The 18736-nt window shown below is 36.4% G+C and overlaps 1 protein-coding gene across 1 annotated transcript in view; it reads left to right on the forward strand.

The window, feature by feature from the left end:
• The window catches only part of ADAMTS19 (ADAM metallopeptidase with thrombospondin type 1 motif 19), a 241183-nt gene that overhangs the window by 213750 nt on the left and 8697 nt on the right, over positions 1-18736 (forward strand). The window contains exon 22 of the mRNA XM_040444385.1: positions 1557-1709. Within this exon, the coding sequence (XP_040300319.1) occupies positions 1557-1709 (153 nt within the window). The remainder of the gene's footprint in view (positions 1-1556; positions 1710-18736) is intronic.

Raw genomic sequence — 18736 nt, forward strand, 5'->3', positions numbered from 1 at the left:
TTTATGGTTGAGGGTTAGTTCCAACTGCAAAACATTAAAATATAAATTTTAAAATGCTAAGTCACACGTGTAGTCCGCTTTAAAGCTCAACATATTCAAACATAAGCCATAAATTATGAGACAGTTACTCATTTGTGTAAAATATACGATATTTATAATATCATTAGTTTCATGCTCAGGTTTTCAACAACACACCTGTTGTAGTCCACGTGGTTATTCTTAATACTACGTCATTGTTAAATGTATTCCTGCAACTCTTGTTTTGGACATTTTTTAATCACAAATATTCATTGAATTTTCAAGTTTTGCCATATCTTTCATCCATTCCCTTCTCTCCTTCCTTTCCCTTCTCTTGCCCAATGCCATTTTGGTCCCTGTGTCCAGATAGTCAGTGATGTATATCTTTGTAAAACTGAGAAGCTTTACACATTCCATAATAAGAGACATAAATGAAAATGAGATGCCAAGTTGCACCTAGAAAAACTTGGTGGAATATACAAATATACATACATGTTTGTATGTTATGTCACCATCTTAAATCAGGCATCAGTTATTTATGAAATAAACAAACTGTTTTTCAACTGAATTTTATTTTCAATGCTTGCAGTCATTTAGAATGATAATTTCTAGGGGTATATAATTATGCGATTAAATATTTATTTTATTTTTGCTAAGATTTTTCTCTGTTTTAGCTGTAAGAAAAGTTTGTGAGAAATGACACCCTCTGAAAAATTTTGCTATCTTTTGCAAGCATTTCGTAGGGCTAAAACAAACTAAATCTTAGCAAAAATAAAATGAATTTTCTTAGATAATTACACATAAAAATTTTTATGGCAATCAAGTTCAGTATTTTGTATTTTGATCACTGTATATTATTTGTCTTTAATAAACAGTCCTTATGTTATGTTGACCTCTGTAATAATGGTCCTGTTCCTGAAACTCATTTACCTCCAGCACTTGGTCTTGAGCTTCATCTGGCTCCTGGTACTGGCGTATAGCCAGGTGTTTAACTTCTCTTTGTTCTTTAACCTGGTCTATATGTGGTCATAGGCTTATGACAGATGATTAGAAATATTATTTAACAGTGGGCACCTGGATGGTTCACTTGGCTAAGCCTCCGACTCTTCATCTCAGCTCAGGTCTTGATCTCAGAGTCATGAGTTTAAGCTCCACATCGGGCTCCACGCTGAGAGTGAAGCCTACTTTAAAAAAAAGAAAAAAGAAAGAAAGAAAGAAAAGAAAAGAAAAGAAAGGTGCACCTTGGTGGCTCAGTCTGTTAAGCATCCAACTCTTGATTTTGACTCAGGTCATGGTCTCATGGTCCATGAGTTCGAGCTCCGCACTGGGCACTGATACTTCGAAGCTGCTTGGGATTCTCTCCTTCCCTCTCTCTCTGCCCCTCCCCTGCTTGTGCTCTCTCTCCCTCTCTCTCTCAAAATAAATAAACTGAAAAAAAAATTTTTAAAGAGAAAGAAATATTACTTAACATAATTTAACCGTTCATCTGTATCTCCTAATCACGGACTTCATCCAGACTCTCTGATATTTTCTGCTAGTGTTCGGTCAAGTGTGGCAAAGGCGTACGTCACCGGACCGTGAGGTGTACGAACCCTAGGAAGAAATGTGTCCTCTCCACCAGACCCAGGGAGGCTGAAGATTGTGAGGATTACTCAAAATGCTATGTGTGGCGAATGGGTGACTGGTCTAAGGTAAGAGTCTTTTGGTGTGTCTGTTAGGTTTCGATCATGTCTGCATCGCCCTGGGTGCTGTGACCACACAGCATGCAGTTTAGGACAAGTAGAGGACAGAGGTATAGATCATGGGAGATGGAGTGTTATATTCCCAGGTTCAAATCCGTGATCATGATCTCTATAAAACTGTTTTAAAGATTAAATAAGATAAAAGGTAAAAAAAACTCTGAAGACCGTCTTTCACTTTTTGACACAAAGGAAGCTTTCAAAAACGGCTATTGTTATTTTGTTGTGAGTTTTTATTCATAATCGTTCTTTGTCAGAATATTTTTGCATGAAAGTTACGTAATATTAGAATACTATCAGATAAGACCATTTTGAAAATATAACTAAGTGAGGTAGTGACAGAATCGAACAGAGGCAATTCCCATCCTAATGTATAAAGGCATTCTTTTTCCCATCAATTTTTGGGGATGTGTATAGAAGACAAGGAAAGGAACAGCATACTTGAAGCCCTTTGGTTGAATCAAGTAGACACAACTCATGTGGCAGGTGAACAGAAAGTTTAATGTTGTGGTAATAGTATTATTTAAATTTACAAATAAAGTGATGCCCCATATATAAGTGAGCAGTCTATCTATTTAGTCTACATAAAGTATTAATCAATCCCATGTTTTAAGATAAAATTCTGACGGGTGCCTGGGTGCCTCAGTTAAGCACCCAACTCTTGTTTTTGGCTCAGATCATGATCTCATGGTTGAGAGATTGAGCCCTGTGTTTGGCTCTGCCCTGGGCATCGAGCCTGCTTGAGATTCCCTCTCTCTCCCCCTCTCCACCTCCTCCCTCCTCTCTCTCTCTCTCTCTCTCTCTCTCTCTCTCTCAAAAAAAGAAAAGGTATTTGTTTTTAAATATATATATTTTGAGAGAGAGATCACGAGGAGTGGAGGGGCAGAAGAGAGCAAGAGTCTCAAGCAGGATTTGCACTGTCAGCACAGAGTCTGATGCAGGGCTCAAACTCACAAACCATGAGGTCATGATCTGAGCCGAAACCAAGAGTCAGATGCTTAACTGACTGAGACACCCAGGCTCCCCCCACCAAAAAAGTATTTAAGATAAAATTCTGATGATATTTAGGGGGAAAATGGCTCTCAAATACTAGTCTTCAGAAATTTAAGTGTTAATCAAATAATCCCCTGTGCCTTTCCACATCCAGTTGTGATATTATATACCTATTATCATGAAATCATAAAATTCTAAGGCTTCAAGGAGACATAATAAATCTTCTCTTCTTTCCCATTATTTTATTTGTGAAAAAAAAAATGGTGGCTGCTGAGGCATGCTAAGGAGTGTGGTACTTTTCATAAAGATCCTAAAGGACATTCTGGAAGAAATCTTCTCATTGTATAATGCACTAGGGGTAGCCGTTTTGCCTAATGTTGCCCCCAAAGAAATTTCCTGACATTTAAAATCTATTTACTTGTGATTACTAATGGCTTTCCTCTCTAAAAATGTTTGCGTATTAGCATCACATCTAAGTTCTCATGAACTATACTCTTCTTTCTAAGACCTACAACATTTAAAGTTTGCATTGGGACTCTTTAAAGGATGCATTTGTAAACAATTTAAATTCATCCCTCACTACAGAATTAGGAAATATTCAGCCCAATCCAGGCAGCTTTGAACTGGTGAACCCTGTAAGGAAACTTCACACTTTAGAGCAAACAACTTTTAGGGGAAAGAGAATTCCAAATTAACCACAGATAGTTTATTTTATTTTCAGGGTTTATGTTTTCCTAATTCTAAGAGAAGGAAATAGAGTAGGAAGATAGGAAAGACCATGGCCTGGAAGTCAAGAGATGAGGGGGGGTAGTCTCAACTCCTTCATTATGTAGATGGACCAATTGGTCAAGCTACTGAATACCTCCGTGTCTTTGTTTTCCTATGAGTGAAATAAGGAAGACAGACAACACCATTGCTTTCAAGCTTTTTGTATATTAATTCTTTCTTCAGCACTGATGATATAAAATAGGATGAGGAAATGGAAGTCCTAGTTGGAGGGATATGGGGAAGGTCACCTATTGTTTCCTTTTAATTCTGTGGGAACTCCACATTTGTTTATTTTGGCTAATAAGATTTGAGGTGTTTTCCTTAAGTGAAAGAAGTCTTCTGTAAGAAAAATTTTAAAACCCACAATAATAGATGAGCTATATTTTTCCAGCTTTATTCATTAATAGGAATATTTTAAGTGGTAAATGTTAATCTCCAGTTCAACACACAAATTGTGATTACAACAAACAGAAGATCCAGGTTTTGTTGTGACTTCCAACACAGAACTGTAAATTCCTACATTGCTGTGTATGGAAATATGGCTAGCAAATCCTATTTTCATGACAAATACTATTGGTGTTGATTAATAAATGTGCCTATCATGTGGCCTCTGGTTAAATCTTAAGCAAAATCAAAATTTGTTAACTGGGGAGATCATAAAAAACAGGACTTTGGGGTTTTTGTGCTAAGCCTGAAAAAATATTTTTTCCAATTTTACTATAATTACATGTGTGTAAATTTTTAGGTATACTTAGACTGAATTACTTTAAGTTGGTTTTGTTGTGTTCTTACATTACTACGCAGCCAGAACATTGCCTTTGTGAGTAAGGAAAGAAGGTGATAACTCTAATAACTATTCTTCTTTATTCTGTGACTTTTTACCTTTGTCTGTGCGTCTGTTTGTTCTTGTTTCCTTGTTTAGAAGATTCAGTATGTTGCACTTTTTTTCTTTATGTGAATGTAGTCTGCTCTTTACCTTAAACCAGTTTCATTGTTCTTTTTTATGACTTAGATCTCAGCCTAACAGATTTAAACAGCCTGCACAAATTAAAGTCAGTCGCGCCATGTGAACTTTATTGATTTCACCCCTTCTTTTTCACTCCTAAGAGATCACTTTCATGCAAAAATACAGACCATCCCAAAATGATTACAGAGAAAAGGAATAATTCTGAGTTTATTAAGTTTCCGTGAGTAAAGTATTCACGGACGGAGGAAACCATAGATTTCTTATTCTTATCAGCTGTGTCCCTGGAACAGGAATAGCAGCAAGATGTGTGCAATTGTAGGTGATTTCTGTGCTCCTTGGAGGTCAAGTAATCTGTCAGTTTCACTTAAATTCTATGAATATTTTTTAAACTATTGATAAACCTAAGTGGACTTAAGATTAGGCCTTGGGTTGACTTGAATCAAGGATATTCAACGAGCTACCCATAAAATCTTGCTGTGCAACGCTGTTCCTCCCACAATATGGGTGGAGCACTAGAGAATAAGTTAAAAGCATAATATGTTCTCAGCTTCTCACACTATCTAGAAGTCAGTGGCCACAAATGGACTAAGGGTATATCAGTTGAATGGAGGCTTCCTAGGAAAATGGCTTATTCCCCAAACTGTTCACTGCATTTGTATCAGCCTGTGTGATGTCTATCATTTATGTTTTGGTGATTTTGTGTAAACAGTGGAAAATCTGCTCTCAGCTTGAAAAAGAAAAATATAAATACAGGAATATTCAAAACAGAAAAATCTGTCATAAAAATGTTACCTCTGATTCCTAAGTAGATGTAATACAGCCTTTGTTGAACAATGTTTGCATTTATTCCTTTGAAACTAGAAAATTGGCAAAAATAGGGCACAAACAATGTAGTTCCTTTATTCTGGCTTGCATTAACCAGTGACACAATTATATGCCACATTCTGACTATATCTCTGATATAGATATGGCCTTTGGGTCTTTCTTGGGATAACAGAACACAACCCATATGTTTCTGAGCAGTTAAAATCTGCATTCACTCATTTAAGCTGACCTTAGAACACTGACTTAAAAAATAACATAGTCCCTTATGTTTAATGAAATGCCTTATTTTCAGCCAGAATTTGACCTTTCTGCCTCCATTTGAATGTCTACAGCTTCTTGTTTTCATTATTGGAGCCTATAGAGAAGCAAATAAAAGAGCGTTGTTTTATCTACCTGTTACACAAAATTTGGTTCCTTCCTGAAGCTTTTATAGCATTAACGTTTCTGTGCAGCATTAGCAAGAGAACTCATTCAAGTGAGTGTTAATGAGAAACAAAACACCTTGGAATTGTACATAATTATTCTTGGTTTATTCTTAGATTCAATTCATAGTCCACAATTTGAGCTTAATTTAGTACTTCAAGATTCTGGGAAATGAATAGTTTTGGCCACATATCAAATCTTGACATGATTAATAGATTTTTGGACAAGAGATTATGAGTCTTTTTGTGATTACGATATAATTCAAAATAATGCTGGAAGCATAATAAATCATTATGGATGATTTAATTATATAAATAGTATGTATGGCCTTGTTTAGAAGTGGTAAATATAAAGCTTGCAGTATAATGAGTCATTTTTAACTTATCCTGTAAAAGGAAACCACAGTTACATCCAGTATATTCAGTTGAAGAAGAATCTAAAACTATGAAAGTGTGAATAATCACAGAGGACATTTCTTTCCACTGGAGGAAACCTCAGTGAATCATTGAAGGAAACGTAAAGAAATCCTCATCAGTGCAATCAAGAATATCTATCCTATGGCCAACAGGCACATGAAAAGATGTTCAGCGTCGCTCCTTATCAGGGAAATACAAATCAAAACCACACTCAGGTATCACCTCACGCCAGTCAGAGTGGCCAAAATGAACAAATCAGGAGACTATAGATGCTGGAGAGGATGTGGAGAAACGGGAACCCTCTTGCACTGTTGGTGGGAATGCAACTTGGTGCAGCCGCTCTGGAAAGCAGTGTGGAGGTTCCTCAGAAAATTAAAAATAGACCTACCCTATGACCCAGCAATAGCACTGCTAGGAATTTATCCAAGGGACACAGGAGTACTGATGCATAGGGGCACTTGTACCCCAATGTTGATAGCAGCACTCTCAACAATAGCCAAATTATGGAAAGAGCCTAAATGTCCATCAACTGATGAATGGATAAAGAAATTCTGGTTTATATACACAATGGAATACTACGTGGCAATGAGAAAAATGAAATATGGCCTTTTGTAGCAACGTGGATGGAACTGGAGAGTGTGATGCTAAGTGAAATAAGCCATACAGAGAAAGACAGATACCATATGGTTTCACTCTTAGGTGGATCCTAAGAAACTTAACAGGAACCCATGGGGGAGAGGAAGGAAAAAAAAAAAAAAAAGAGGTTAGAGTGGGAGAGAGCCAAAGCATAAGAGACTGTTGAGAACTGAGAGCAAACTGAGGGTTGATGGGGGGTGGGAGGGAGGAGAGGGTGGGTGATGGGTATTGAGGAGGGCACCTTTTGGGATGAGCACTGGGTGTTGTATGGAAACCAATTTGACAATAAATTTCATATATTAAAAAAAAAAAGAATATCTATCCTAAACTAAATGACTAGATAACACCGTGTTTTTAATCATGCATCTCTGTAGCCTAGTAGTTTTGTTTTCAGTCAAGGGAGACAAAAAGAACCAGACTCAAAATTCCCAAGGGAAGGATTTCTTCTTGGCCCATAGTCAGGCTGGGGCTTTAGGACTGTGGATTTCTACATACTACTGATCTAATGCTGGCATACACCCCACCCAATTAAAATCCCCTTGCAAGAGGTCCCAGAATCCAAATGTGTGTCTTGTTGGTTTTAAGACAACTAAACTAAGTGGGTTGTTAACAGGGTAGTAGAGGGAAGCTTAAGCACTTGTTAGAGGATTTCCCATTCAACTTTAAAGAAATAGTTGCAAATAGCCAAATTAAAAACCCTAATAGAATGTAAAAATAGAAAATGTTAACTACCAGCTGAAACCAGAGAATCAAAGAAATGAATGAAATGACAACTGCGATAATGGAGAAAATACTTTGTCAAGTTAGATACATTAGTAAGACTGGTATTTACTGAAGATCAAATGTCATCCTTTTTAGAAGACTAAATTCATATTAATTAAGGAATGCTTGAGGCTTGCATTTCCCAAATTATATTCTATGGCAAACCCATTTCTTGGGATATAGTCTCCAGGTCTGAGAAATAATGTAGTTAAACAAAGATAAGCAAATACTGCAAATTGCTGTAGGACTTAAAGATCCTTTAACATTTTCCTATACTTGGTAAATCTCAAAGAGGGACTAGTATTTCTCTTTTCTTTATTTTTAACCAAAGCTCACTTTTGCAGAGCATATGGCTAGTTTGCTATTTAGTGTAATACACTATGGGAAGGCTTACATTAGATTATTCAAATTTGAAAGATTAGTTTTGTAAATAATTTTTGGAACTGGAGAAAATTTGTAGATTGAAATCAAACTGAAATTATCTGTATCTAAAAACTATTCTTGGTGGATTAACATTTATATATAGAATTATTTTCTAATAATGTCTACAAGTCATTGGAAAAGATAATTGCCTATCATCTTTTTATAATTATAGTCTAAAAAGACACGAAAATTCGAGCAGCTACTCCATAAACCAATAAGAATCTAATACATCAAAATCTATCATTGTTGGATCAGTCAATGAATTAAAGAAATCAGAGATTGTGGGTTTGGTTTTAAACATTTGGACATCAAAGAAACCTATCACAAGGTGTCCTACAGAAGAGATATTTTGCATTATAGGAACATTTACTTTGAAAATACACTTTCTCTGAGTAAATTGTTCATACTACAGAAATTACTCAGTGATAAATAGAATACTTTCTGTTATGTTGTTTAGATACATCTACTGAATATTTACAAAATTTGCTACTTTTCATTCTTTCTGGAGAAGATAGCTATCTTCTAAACCATGCACAAAATCCCCAAATTATTGCCTATCAAATTGTTTAGCCTCTGATTCTTTTTTTAAATTTAAAAAAAAAAAATTAACATTTATTTATTTTTGAGAAACAGAGATAGAGCATGAGTGGGGGAGGAGCAGAGAGGTAGACACAAAATCTGAAGCAGGCACCAGGCCATCATGGGGCTTGAACCCACAGACCATGAGATCATAACCTGAGCCGATGTCGGACACTTAACTGACTGAGCCACCAACATGCCCCTGACTCTTTATACTGCAAGAGAATGGACATTTTTTGCATTGCTATCATTTTTAGTTTTCAGGTCTTCTGACAATCTTATCTGTTGCCCAGATGTATTAAAAAAAAAAAATAACAAATTTCAAAGTGTTTGAATTACTCAAAGCAGTCAAAGTATTTGGCTGGTATGATTGAACATAGCAGATGTATATTAGCTTTGAAGAAATGATGCACATATACTATCTGTGTATATATTCTACCTAGAGAAAATTTAAAATTTAGAGAGACTGGGGTAGTGTCTCTGTGTCTCTCCATGTATACGTGTATAAGTATATATAATGTATGTATTATATATGTGTATACATGTATAATTATAAATGCAGATATAGAGACATGTTTAAGATCCTTTGTATTGGAAAATGCAAGACAACTTGTTTTTAATCCATAGGGCTTAATTATACTGTCTCCTTTTATTCTTAGTGTTTATGCATTTATTTTGAGAGACAGAGAGAGAGAGCACACATGTGGGGATGGGCAGAGAGAGGAGGAAAAAGAATCCCAAGCAGGCTCCGGGCTTTCCGTGCAGAGCCTGACGTGGGGCTCTATCTTAAGACCGTGAGATCATGACCTGAGCCAAGATCAAGAGTCAGATGCTTAACCAACTGAGGCACCCAGGCACCCCTATACTGTCTTCTTAATAGATCATTGAAAAATCACCAGGCTTGTAAAATTATGCTACCAATTCTCTTTTGCTGCATACCAGGATATCTATAATTTCAGTTTCTAAATCATACCTGAAAATATTTTAGTAAATAAATATGACTGAGGTAAAAAATTACTTTTGATGTTCTTCATAGGGGATGGAGCATGGAACAGGCCAAAGTTCATTTTGGGTACATTGAGTGTTGGTGGGCAGCAGGGGAGAAGGGAAGCAGATTTTTTCACATAAAAAATATAAAGAAATTTGACAAGAATATTATAAAATTAAAATCAGTAGTATTAGCCATTGAGTGTTTTTTTGATTAGATATAGTGAAGTATATGTTTACCAAATGCCAGAGGATATCCAGAGATAGATATAACCATATCACCAGGACTAGCAGAGAGTGACATCATTAAAATGCAAGACAAATATGCAAATGATTAGCCAGCTAGAAAGACATCATATGGCAGAGTGCCTGGGTGGCGCAGTCAGTTGAGTGTCCAACTGTTGATTTCAGCTCAGGTCATGATCTCATGGTTCATGAGTTCGAGCCCCGTGTTGGGCTCTGTGCTGACTGCCCAGAGCCTGCTTGGGATTCTCTCCCTCTCTCTCTGTCCCTCCCCTGCTTATACTCTCTCTCTCTCTCTCTCTCTCTCTCTCTCTCTCTCTCTCTCTTTCTCTCTCTTTCTCACAAAATAAATAAATAAACATTTAAGAAAGAAAAAAGGAAGGAAGAAAGAAAAGAAAGAAAGACATCATATGGGGTCTTGGGATGCAAAATGTACAAAAAAAAATTTTTTTAACAGGTCCCTAATTCTGCTTCAGTTTGAGTGGAACATCCAGAGAGCCAGTGTGCACAACCAGCATTGATTTTGTATGGTGAAAATCAGTTCCCCCTAGCCTCGTTCCTACATCTGTAAAATGTGCCAAAGCAACTATATGTCTTTCCGAATTTTGTAGTGCTCTAACTGTGCAAGTAAAAGTAATCACCCAGCGTCAGTGGTCCAAATGGCACATAATCCAAAGAAAAGTATTTTGAGTGACTTAAAATGAAAGATCTACTTTAGGATTAGATTGGATTAGAAAAATACATTGGATTAGAAAAATATGTCTGTAGCTTTTTGTACTATACACAGAGTATGTACAAGTCCATATAGTATAATAAATAAAACTAGGAAACATGTTTAGATATAAACACACACATGACTTTAGGGCACAGAAAAGCAATGAGAGGAGTGTGTTGAGGGATACCATGGGGCAACCAAAAAGCTCCATCTCTAAAGGGAGTGGATTCTACTCACTTCTGCCCAGGCGCTTTCACATATCTGTGTCACCATACTACCAAGACTGGATGTTAGCACACTTTTTTAAACTAATTTGATAGCTGTGAAAAGTAATACCTCATTTTGAAATATACACATTCTTAATTTTCCTTACAGACATTGTCACATAATTTGCTAACCGTATGTATAAAGATGCTCATTGCAGCCTTCTTTGGCACAACAAATATTTGGAAACAACCCATATATCCAATAACTAGTTCTATAAATCATAATCCCACATTCCAACAGTGGGATATTGTTTTTAAAAATATATGTATAGATAAATACATAATGATGGGAAAACTTCTCTAAGACCTACTATTAAGTGAGTAATTATGCAAAAGAGTTATATAGTATGAACTAAGGTTGTTTACATATATTATTCTTGTACATGTTAAAATTTTTCTGCATAGACATACAAAGAATAGTTTATTTGAATTACATTGGAGGAAAGGGCCTTCTGTGCTTATCGTTCTACCACATCCATATGTTACTTTTAGTGTTGTGAATGGGTTAATATTTTCTGTCTGAAACTAAAAGAAAACCTACTTGGCTAGTACTTAAATTTTTTAAGGCTACAATATAAAAAATTACTGATGTCATAGATATAGAAAGATACTCAGAGAATATTACAGAATTTCCAGGGAAGGGAAAGGATTGGGGAGTATAAGAGGTAAGATAGCTCAGTGCCTGGAGTTAGACAGCCTTGGGTTTGAATTCTGGATCTTCTGTTCAGTGAAGTTAGTGAATCCAAATGAAATAATTCGTGGAAAGTTCTTAGCATAGTGTCAGTTACATAGTAACCGAATTAATGCTAGCTGTTCATACAGTAGTATAAATAGAGATAGAGAGGATTGGTTGGCTTTCAGAAATTGTTTTGAGGTTAAAATGAACAGACCTGGGGTTGATTATTTGTGAGAAAAAAGATGAAGAGTCAGGTGTTAAGGTAGTAAGGGCTCATGGCTTGGCTTTCAGGTCTGAACAATTTGTATGGATGATGCTTCTCTGATAGGAGGTAGGAAACCCTAAGAGTTAAGTTGGAGGGGAAAGATTTTCACTTTTATTTTGGGCGATCTTTCATTTGCCTGTAAGAGAGTTAAGTACTGGCATTCACTAGGTAGATCAGAGGAGAGGAATGAGATGGAAATATAAATTTTGGAATTATCAACCCATAGATGGCACAAAAATGTTTAAAGTCTAAGTGTGCCTGGAGAGGGAGCATAGCTAGAGGGAGTGGAGGAAGGGGCGGACTGAATCTTTATTCTCAACCCAAACTTCAGTTGCCCTGGGACCCTGCCATTGGCGTTCCAGTAGGTCCTCAAATTTTGTATGTTTAAGACAAAATTCCTCAGTTTATTTCCTCAAATGATACTCCACTCCCAATTTCCTTTTTCTTGAAAAATGTCAATATCATCTTCCCAGCTACCCAGGCTAGAACCTACCCTTGGCACTTCTTCTTTACGCAAGTAGGGCTTTGCCTCAGTTGTTTTTACTCCAAATATAATAATACAGTCCTTATTTTTTTTCTTACCAGAACTGGAGTAACAGTTTCTAATACGCTTCCTTACCCCCATATTTCAGATCCATCCACTCACAGGGATGACTTCTCCACTCAATCCTACAGCCTGAGTATTTGCAGAGAATTCCCTTTGGCTACCCTTTCAATTAGCAGATACTCACACAGGCATTCAAGTCTTTCCATATTCTGGTGCTAACCTACCAATTGAGAATTTCCTCCTTATTCCCATGATGGGTATCTCCACTAAGCTTAGGCCTGAGCGGTTTGTACTTGTACATTCTCTGGGTCTTTGTTGATACAGTCCTCTTTGCCTACAATGTGTTTCCTCTAACTATCTGAGTCCCTCAAGGACCATCGAAAATGCCTTATAATTTTCAAAGGGCTTCCCCAGTAAATGAGAGAATTTGTTTGCACTTACTCTGTTACTTTTTCTCTATTAATTATTTGTTGCCATATATGGTTGCTGTTCCGTTGAGAATGTCTTAACCCCTTTTACCCTTCCCATAAATCTCTCTGAGCAACCAGAAGACACCACTACATTTAGTGATGTTTATTGCATGAATGATCGCTGAACTGTTTTATCAAGAAAGCAGAAACTGTAGCATACTTCTACACATTGCATTTCTCCTGATCCATTTAATTTTCTGATTCTAATTCTGTAAGAACTATAGTGTTGCATACATTGTACTACCAAAGAACTAGTAATTAGCTCATTTTTTTTTCCAGGATAATTAATCAGTATAATTTTATGTAAATACAGGACCCCCTTGATCTTTTCCTGTGTGGTAAGTCAAACTACTTAAAAATGTGTTCTTTTTTTAAGTAAATCCACCCTTATTTGAATAGCATAGTACTTTAAGCCAAAAAAAGTGCTTAACATTGAGCTTCAAGGAAGTTGGCAGACTTGTTTTGCGTTCTCTTGAATCCAGTTGGCTGAGATACCTGCTGTCAGGTTAATGGCTGTTATCTAACGTAGAAGGAAAGCGGGAGATGGAAGCAAAGCACACTTAAGAAATTTCTCTGTCACCTGGCAAATACTTGGTTTATTTCGGGTTGGAATAACCTAAAGGTAATTACATAGTGCTCTCTGTGCTATTTTAAACCAAGACTTTATTAAAACAAACAAAACAAAATACACACGCTTCTCCAACATGGCCCCTGAAGGATCTGATCCATTTTGGACACAGAATTGTTGGACTAGACCTGGAAAGTATTGTATTTGCAAAGGAAATTCAATCACTGTCATTCCAAACAGTTCTCTCTGGTGGGAAGATGTTCCCCTGGAATGATAGAGATAAAATAGAAATGTCTCGATAGTCTTTTTTCACCTCTCCAACACCCTGTGATTCATGGGCTGAGCACTGGCAGTACTGCAAATGTGTTCAAGAGTCTGTGCTTATTAATTGCTTCTTAATGCAAAACATCTTTTTTTTTCCCTCCATCATTGTGGTGATCAATGTGTACTTTGATACAAAAAAAAGATTCAGGGGGTTAATGTGACAGTCCTTTCAAAACATATTCACTTCTCTGCTAATCATTCATAAGCATTCTGCTTGATTTTGCCACACACGTTTCCTTAATTTGCTATAACTATATGCAGACATTTTTATTAAAGAGAAAAGAATAGTTTGAACTGTGGAACCAAATGATGAATTAATTAAACACATACGCAAAAAAATCCTCAAATGTCTGACCTCTAGGAATAGATTCAATTCCAAATAACCATGTGTTAAAAAAGGCAGATGAACTACTTTAAAAAGACACAGAAACACTGACCAAAATAAATAGCAAATCTTAAAAAACAAACCAAACTTTTGTTCCTTACTATGCTTGTTTCACACTCACTTTATTAAAAAGTTGAAAGATGGAACCGCCAAACATATACATAAATGAATAGGAATGCTGCGCTAATAATTTCCAGTAGAAGTCATCATTTACTTTCCTTATGAGGTCCACTCTCCGCTGTGAATGCTACTTCAGTCTTGTTAAACCACTCTGGAATAATCCACTTATTCCCAAAGACAAATTATCCAAGTCAATGCTGTTAACCTTGTTATAGATTGGCACTCGTCATTATAGATTGTATCAGGTTCTGTAAGATTGTCTATTATATTGGTTTCAGAAATTTTTTTGAACTCTGTTTGCCAGTGACAATTTTCTCTTAATTTAGGAATTCCTATTTCTTACAGAGGCCAGCTGGAAATGAGTAAAGCATTACAGAGCCTTCCTTAGCTGTTGGCCTAGAGAATACACATTCTCTCCAAAATATATATCTTTGGCACACTCCAGAAGGAAGGAATCTCGGGTAATCTCTGTGCTGGCCAAGTGTGAGAATTATTATTTTTAACCCCTGAATCCACAGCAATTTGTTTTTGTTTTTTTATAAGGAATTAACAAAGTAAACCAGCATTAGTTTAGCTATATTTGTTTGCCAACAAAACTGCAAATAAATATCTTATAGTGGTATTTTTAGTATTGGGTTTTCCCCTCTTTGGTGTGATGTTTAAAAGGACATTTTACAGCATTTACAGCTTGAAGAGTTTTACAGTTTAACATGAACAGATTAATGGTTCTATAAACTCACTGGCAAACTAGTTGATTATTTAACTGAAGTCTACAAATTTATTTATACCTCAGTGTCCCCGTTTGTTGCCAAAGCTAAGTTATCGAAATATCCAGGGTAACAAATAACTAGCACCAAAAACAATGTCTTTGTGACTCTTCTGAAGTTCTGAAAGGAGAGGTAAGAAACTATCGTTTAACCGATAACTTTAAAGTTTGGCACTTTACTACAGAATCCCAATACCCAAGAATAGATGTGGAAGTTGTTTTAGCTCCATGTTCAGAATTGTGTACGCAGAATAGATCTACTTGATCTCAGAACCTCTGGAGCACAGAAGCACTATGGAGTCAGAGATCAATGCCAAGAATGAGGGTCTCCTCTTTACATAGGAGAGTGGTTATGAGCTGTTGGTGGACATTCCATTTATAAAGAGTTCTTAAGTGAAAATAAGTTTTCTAAAACTACATAGGTTACTTCTTGGACCGGAAGAAAACAATGTTCTTTGATGAATTTAACAGAGACATGACTCTTGGTAGATTTTACCATGAGACATTATGGATAGAAATTTTTACATGATTCATGAATATTCAATTGACAGAAAGATAATCCTATACTTTGCAAAAGTAGATTCAAGTAGTATGATGGACAAGAACCTATGAACCTTGAGGACCTCTTAAAATCATTCTCCTCTCTCGTTTTGACACTTTATAAATTTTTATATGGCTATTTATTGGTGCCTGCGCAGCTCTTTTTCTTTGAATTAAATATGTTTTACTCATGTCAGTATATTACAGAGCACATTTGCTATCTATCATTCACTACTATTTATTAAATTTATGTCATTCCGCATAATGGTATTCATAGAAACTCCGGGGAACAGTACATGTCGGTGATTTTTAAAAGATGCAGATTCTTGATAAACATATTCAAATACATCATGAAAGGATATTTCTATATAAAATAATGAAAACTTAGGAACAGAGTACACTCATACCTCCTATGTAGTATTTGATGCATGAAAAACTTGTTTATACCATTGTGCTCATTAAAAGCTAATTCTCTTCAATCCATCAGATTAGACTTGAAAACAAATAATCCCATCAGGCACTGATAAAATGTCTCAAGGTAAACAGCCTTTCCTTGAACACCTTCTCTAAGGTGTTTACATATTTTTCAAAATATTAAACCAAGACCTGAGCAACGCTGTCTATTAATGCCATAAATAATATCACTTCAGGAGTGAAATTTCCATGGTCACTTTCTTCCTGCAGTTCACATTTTGGGCAGTGCCTCACCACTCATCCATCTTTTTGTGATGGAAGGAAGGATTCCACACTGTGGCTTACCCATGAGATGAATTTCTCAGCCATTCAGAGTTCATTTCATCCCTCTCTATGATAATGCCACATAGTTAAGAGTTTGTTAAGGATTTTTTAGTGTGTTTGTTTTTCCTACATTTTTTTCTATTTCCCTTCGTTTGTTTACATTTGGGCCAATCCGTAACTTGGCAAAATCATTGTGGTATCTTAACCTGCCTTTACCAGTACTGGCAAATCCTGTCCATGATAGGGCTATCATCTAACTTATCATCTTAGTTGTATTTACTAAGTTAGTAGATACAACTTTCCAAGACATATCTGTATCTATCATCAGATCATCCTTGGCCATTGTCAGAAAAATGTATGAACTAAGTAAACATCTACTATACACTTTCCCCAACTTGGATGTCACTTACTTCTCCAGATATTTCTCTTTTTTTTTTTTTTTCAAGGTTTATTTATTTTTGGGACAGAGAGAGACAGAGCATGAACAGGGAAGGGGCAGAGAGAGAGGGAGACACAGAATCGGAAACAGGCTCCAGGCTCTGAGCCATCAGCCCAGAGCCCGACGCGGGGCTCGAACTCACGGACCGCGAGATCGTGACCTGGCTGAAGTCGGACACTTAACCGACTGCGCCACCCAGGCACCCCCAGATATTTCTTTTTCAGTTAGTTTAAATGAAATTTTCTTAGGTAGAATAAAGTGTCTTATCTCTTATTGCCTCGCATAAGAATGGCAGAAAGAAAATTTTAGGTAATAGAAATGGTTATAAGATTCTATCAATGTGGACCTCATTTTAAAACAGGATAAAGCCTTCTTAATGATTTGCCAACATTTGTGTGTATGGTTCTCATTTACTAAATGATTTCTGTACATATTTTAATAACCCAAACTGTGAATTATCGAGAAAGTTTCCCTAATCAAGCTTAGTGTTTGACATACAATGTAGACATAATTTAATAGTCTTAAAAGTTGTCACTAATGTTCCAGGGCCAGAAAGGATTTATTCGATTATAAGAGAAATCTATGGTGATATTATCTAAATCATATCTAAAGATATGACTCGTGTGTTCCCAAGTGCAGGGAAGGTCATTATTTTCTCAGGTAGATTGAAATGATGACTATCAGGAAGTCAGTTAAACAAATTTCACTTCCAGAGACTTTGGGGCTCAGAATTAAAAGCTTCTAGTTCATGGAATTGATTCACGAGGTGCTTTGTTCCAAAGGTGCATCAGGGCAAGACTGACTGTTTGAATTCTTGTCAGACAATACAAGTCTTTCTATTTAAAATACTCCAGGGAATTTTCCCTGTAAAAGAAATATCAATGGCAAGTTATCAGGTACACCTTGTGTTTCTTTACCAGTTGCTGGCAGGTTAATGTTGACAGTTCAGCATTTTGGCCTGTAGGGGGAAGTCTATAGTGCTGCCTTGTTTCAAGTACATTTTAAATTTACTTGGTGTTTGTATGAAGAGCAAGACTCAAAATGTAGTAGCTAAAAAGACAGAAGGAGGGAAGGTAGGAAGGAGGGAAAGGAAGGAAAAAGGGAGGAAGGAGAGAAAGAGAAAGCCATTGAAAGTAATTAATTCAAGATCTGTAGAAACACAGTGGAAAGAACATCATGTTTGGAATCAAAAGACTTGCATTTGCTGTTCTTGGCACCCTCTCTGTGAGTCCTTATCTGACCCTCCTATTTGAATTACAAACCCCCCCACCCCAAACTTTCCCATCCTTCCTTCCCAGCTTTAGTTTTTTCCATAGCACCTGTCACTATCTAATATGCAATGTAATTTAAATCCTTATTTTCTTGCTCCCTCCTATTAAATGTAAACTCCCTGAGGGCATGTGTTTTTGTCTCTTTTGTGTACTGTCACATCCCTGTATCCAAAACAGTGTTTGGCACATTGTGGACTTCCCATAAATATTAATTGAGTGAATGAATGAAATAATCTCAATGAGCCTCACTCTTTTCCTTTGTGAAGTTATGGGGGTCATGACAAAGTGTAACCAAAGTTTAATATGCTGTGTAAAAGCATATTAGATAATGCATGAAATATAGTAGCTGCTTCATGTGTCCATTCATTTGTGTTTACCGTCTAACACACAGATCAGTAAGATGTCTGTACATAGGGTGACTGTATGTCCCAGATTACGCGGGGCTGTCCCAGGGTATGCCTGTACTGTAGGAATAATTATCATCAGCAACTTCTTTCACAAGTGCCCTGATTTGGGTGATAAGTTATATGGTCACCGTATCTCAAGACAAATCATGCTTGTGAATTGTTCTTGAAAAACAAGTTTATCTTCTATCTTATAACCTGCGTTATAGCAAAACAAACCAAAAAGCCCTTCTTATTCATTAACGTTTAATCAAGTTCATAGTAAGATACGAGGATGAGAGGTTCATTTGGCAGGATAGAGGAAAAGAAAAGATTTCTGACTATTCATAGAAACAGAAGCGCTAGCAATGTTCCAGGATCCAGTAATTGGTTAAGCATCTAGTCTCTGAATTTAGCATATGTGAGTTCAGACTCCATTTCCACTCCAGTTCTGAACTGTAAAGACTTGAGCAATTAGTTTCAC

Source organism: Herpailurus yagouaroundi, unplaced genomic scaffold (assembly GCF_014898765.1).
Source record: "Herpailurus yagouaroundi ecotype Mexico unplaced genomic scaffold, PumYag 192, whole genome shotgun sequence".
In the NCBI taxonomy this organism is placed as follows: Eukaryota; Metazoa; Chordata; class Mammalia; order Carnivora; family Felidae; genus Herpailurus; species Herpailurus yagouaroundi.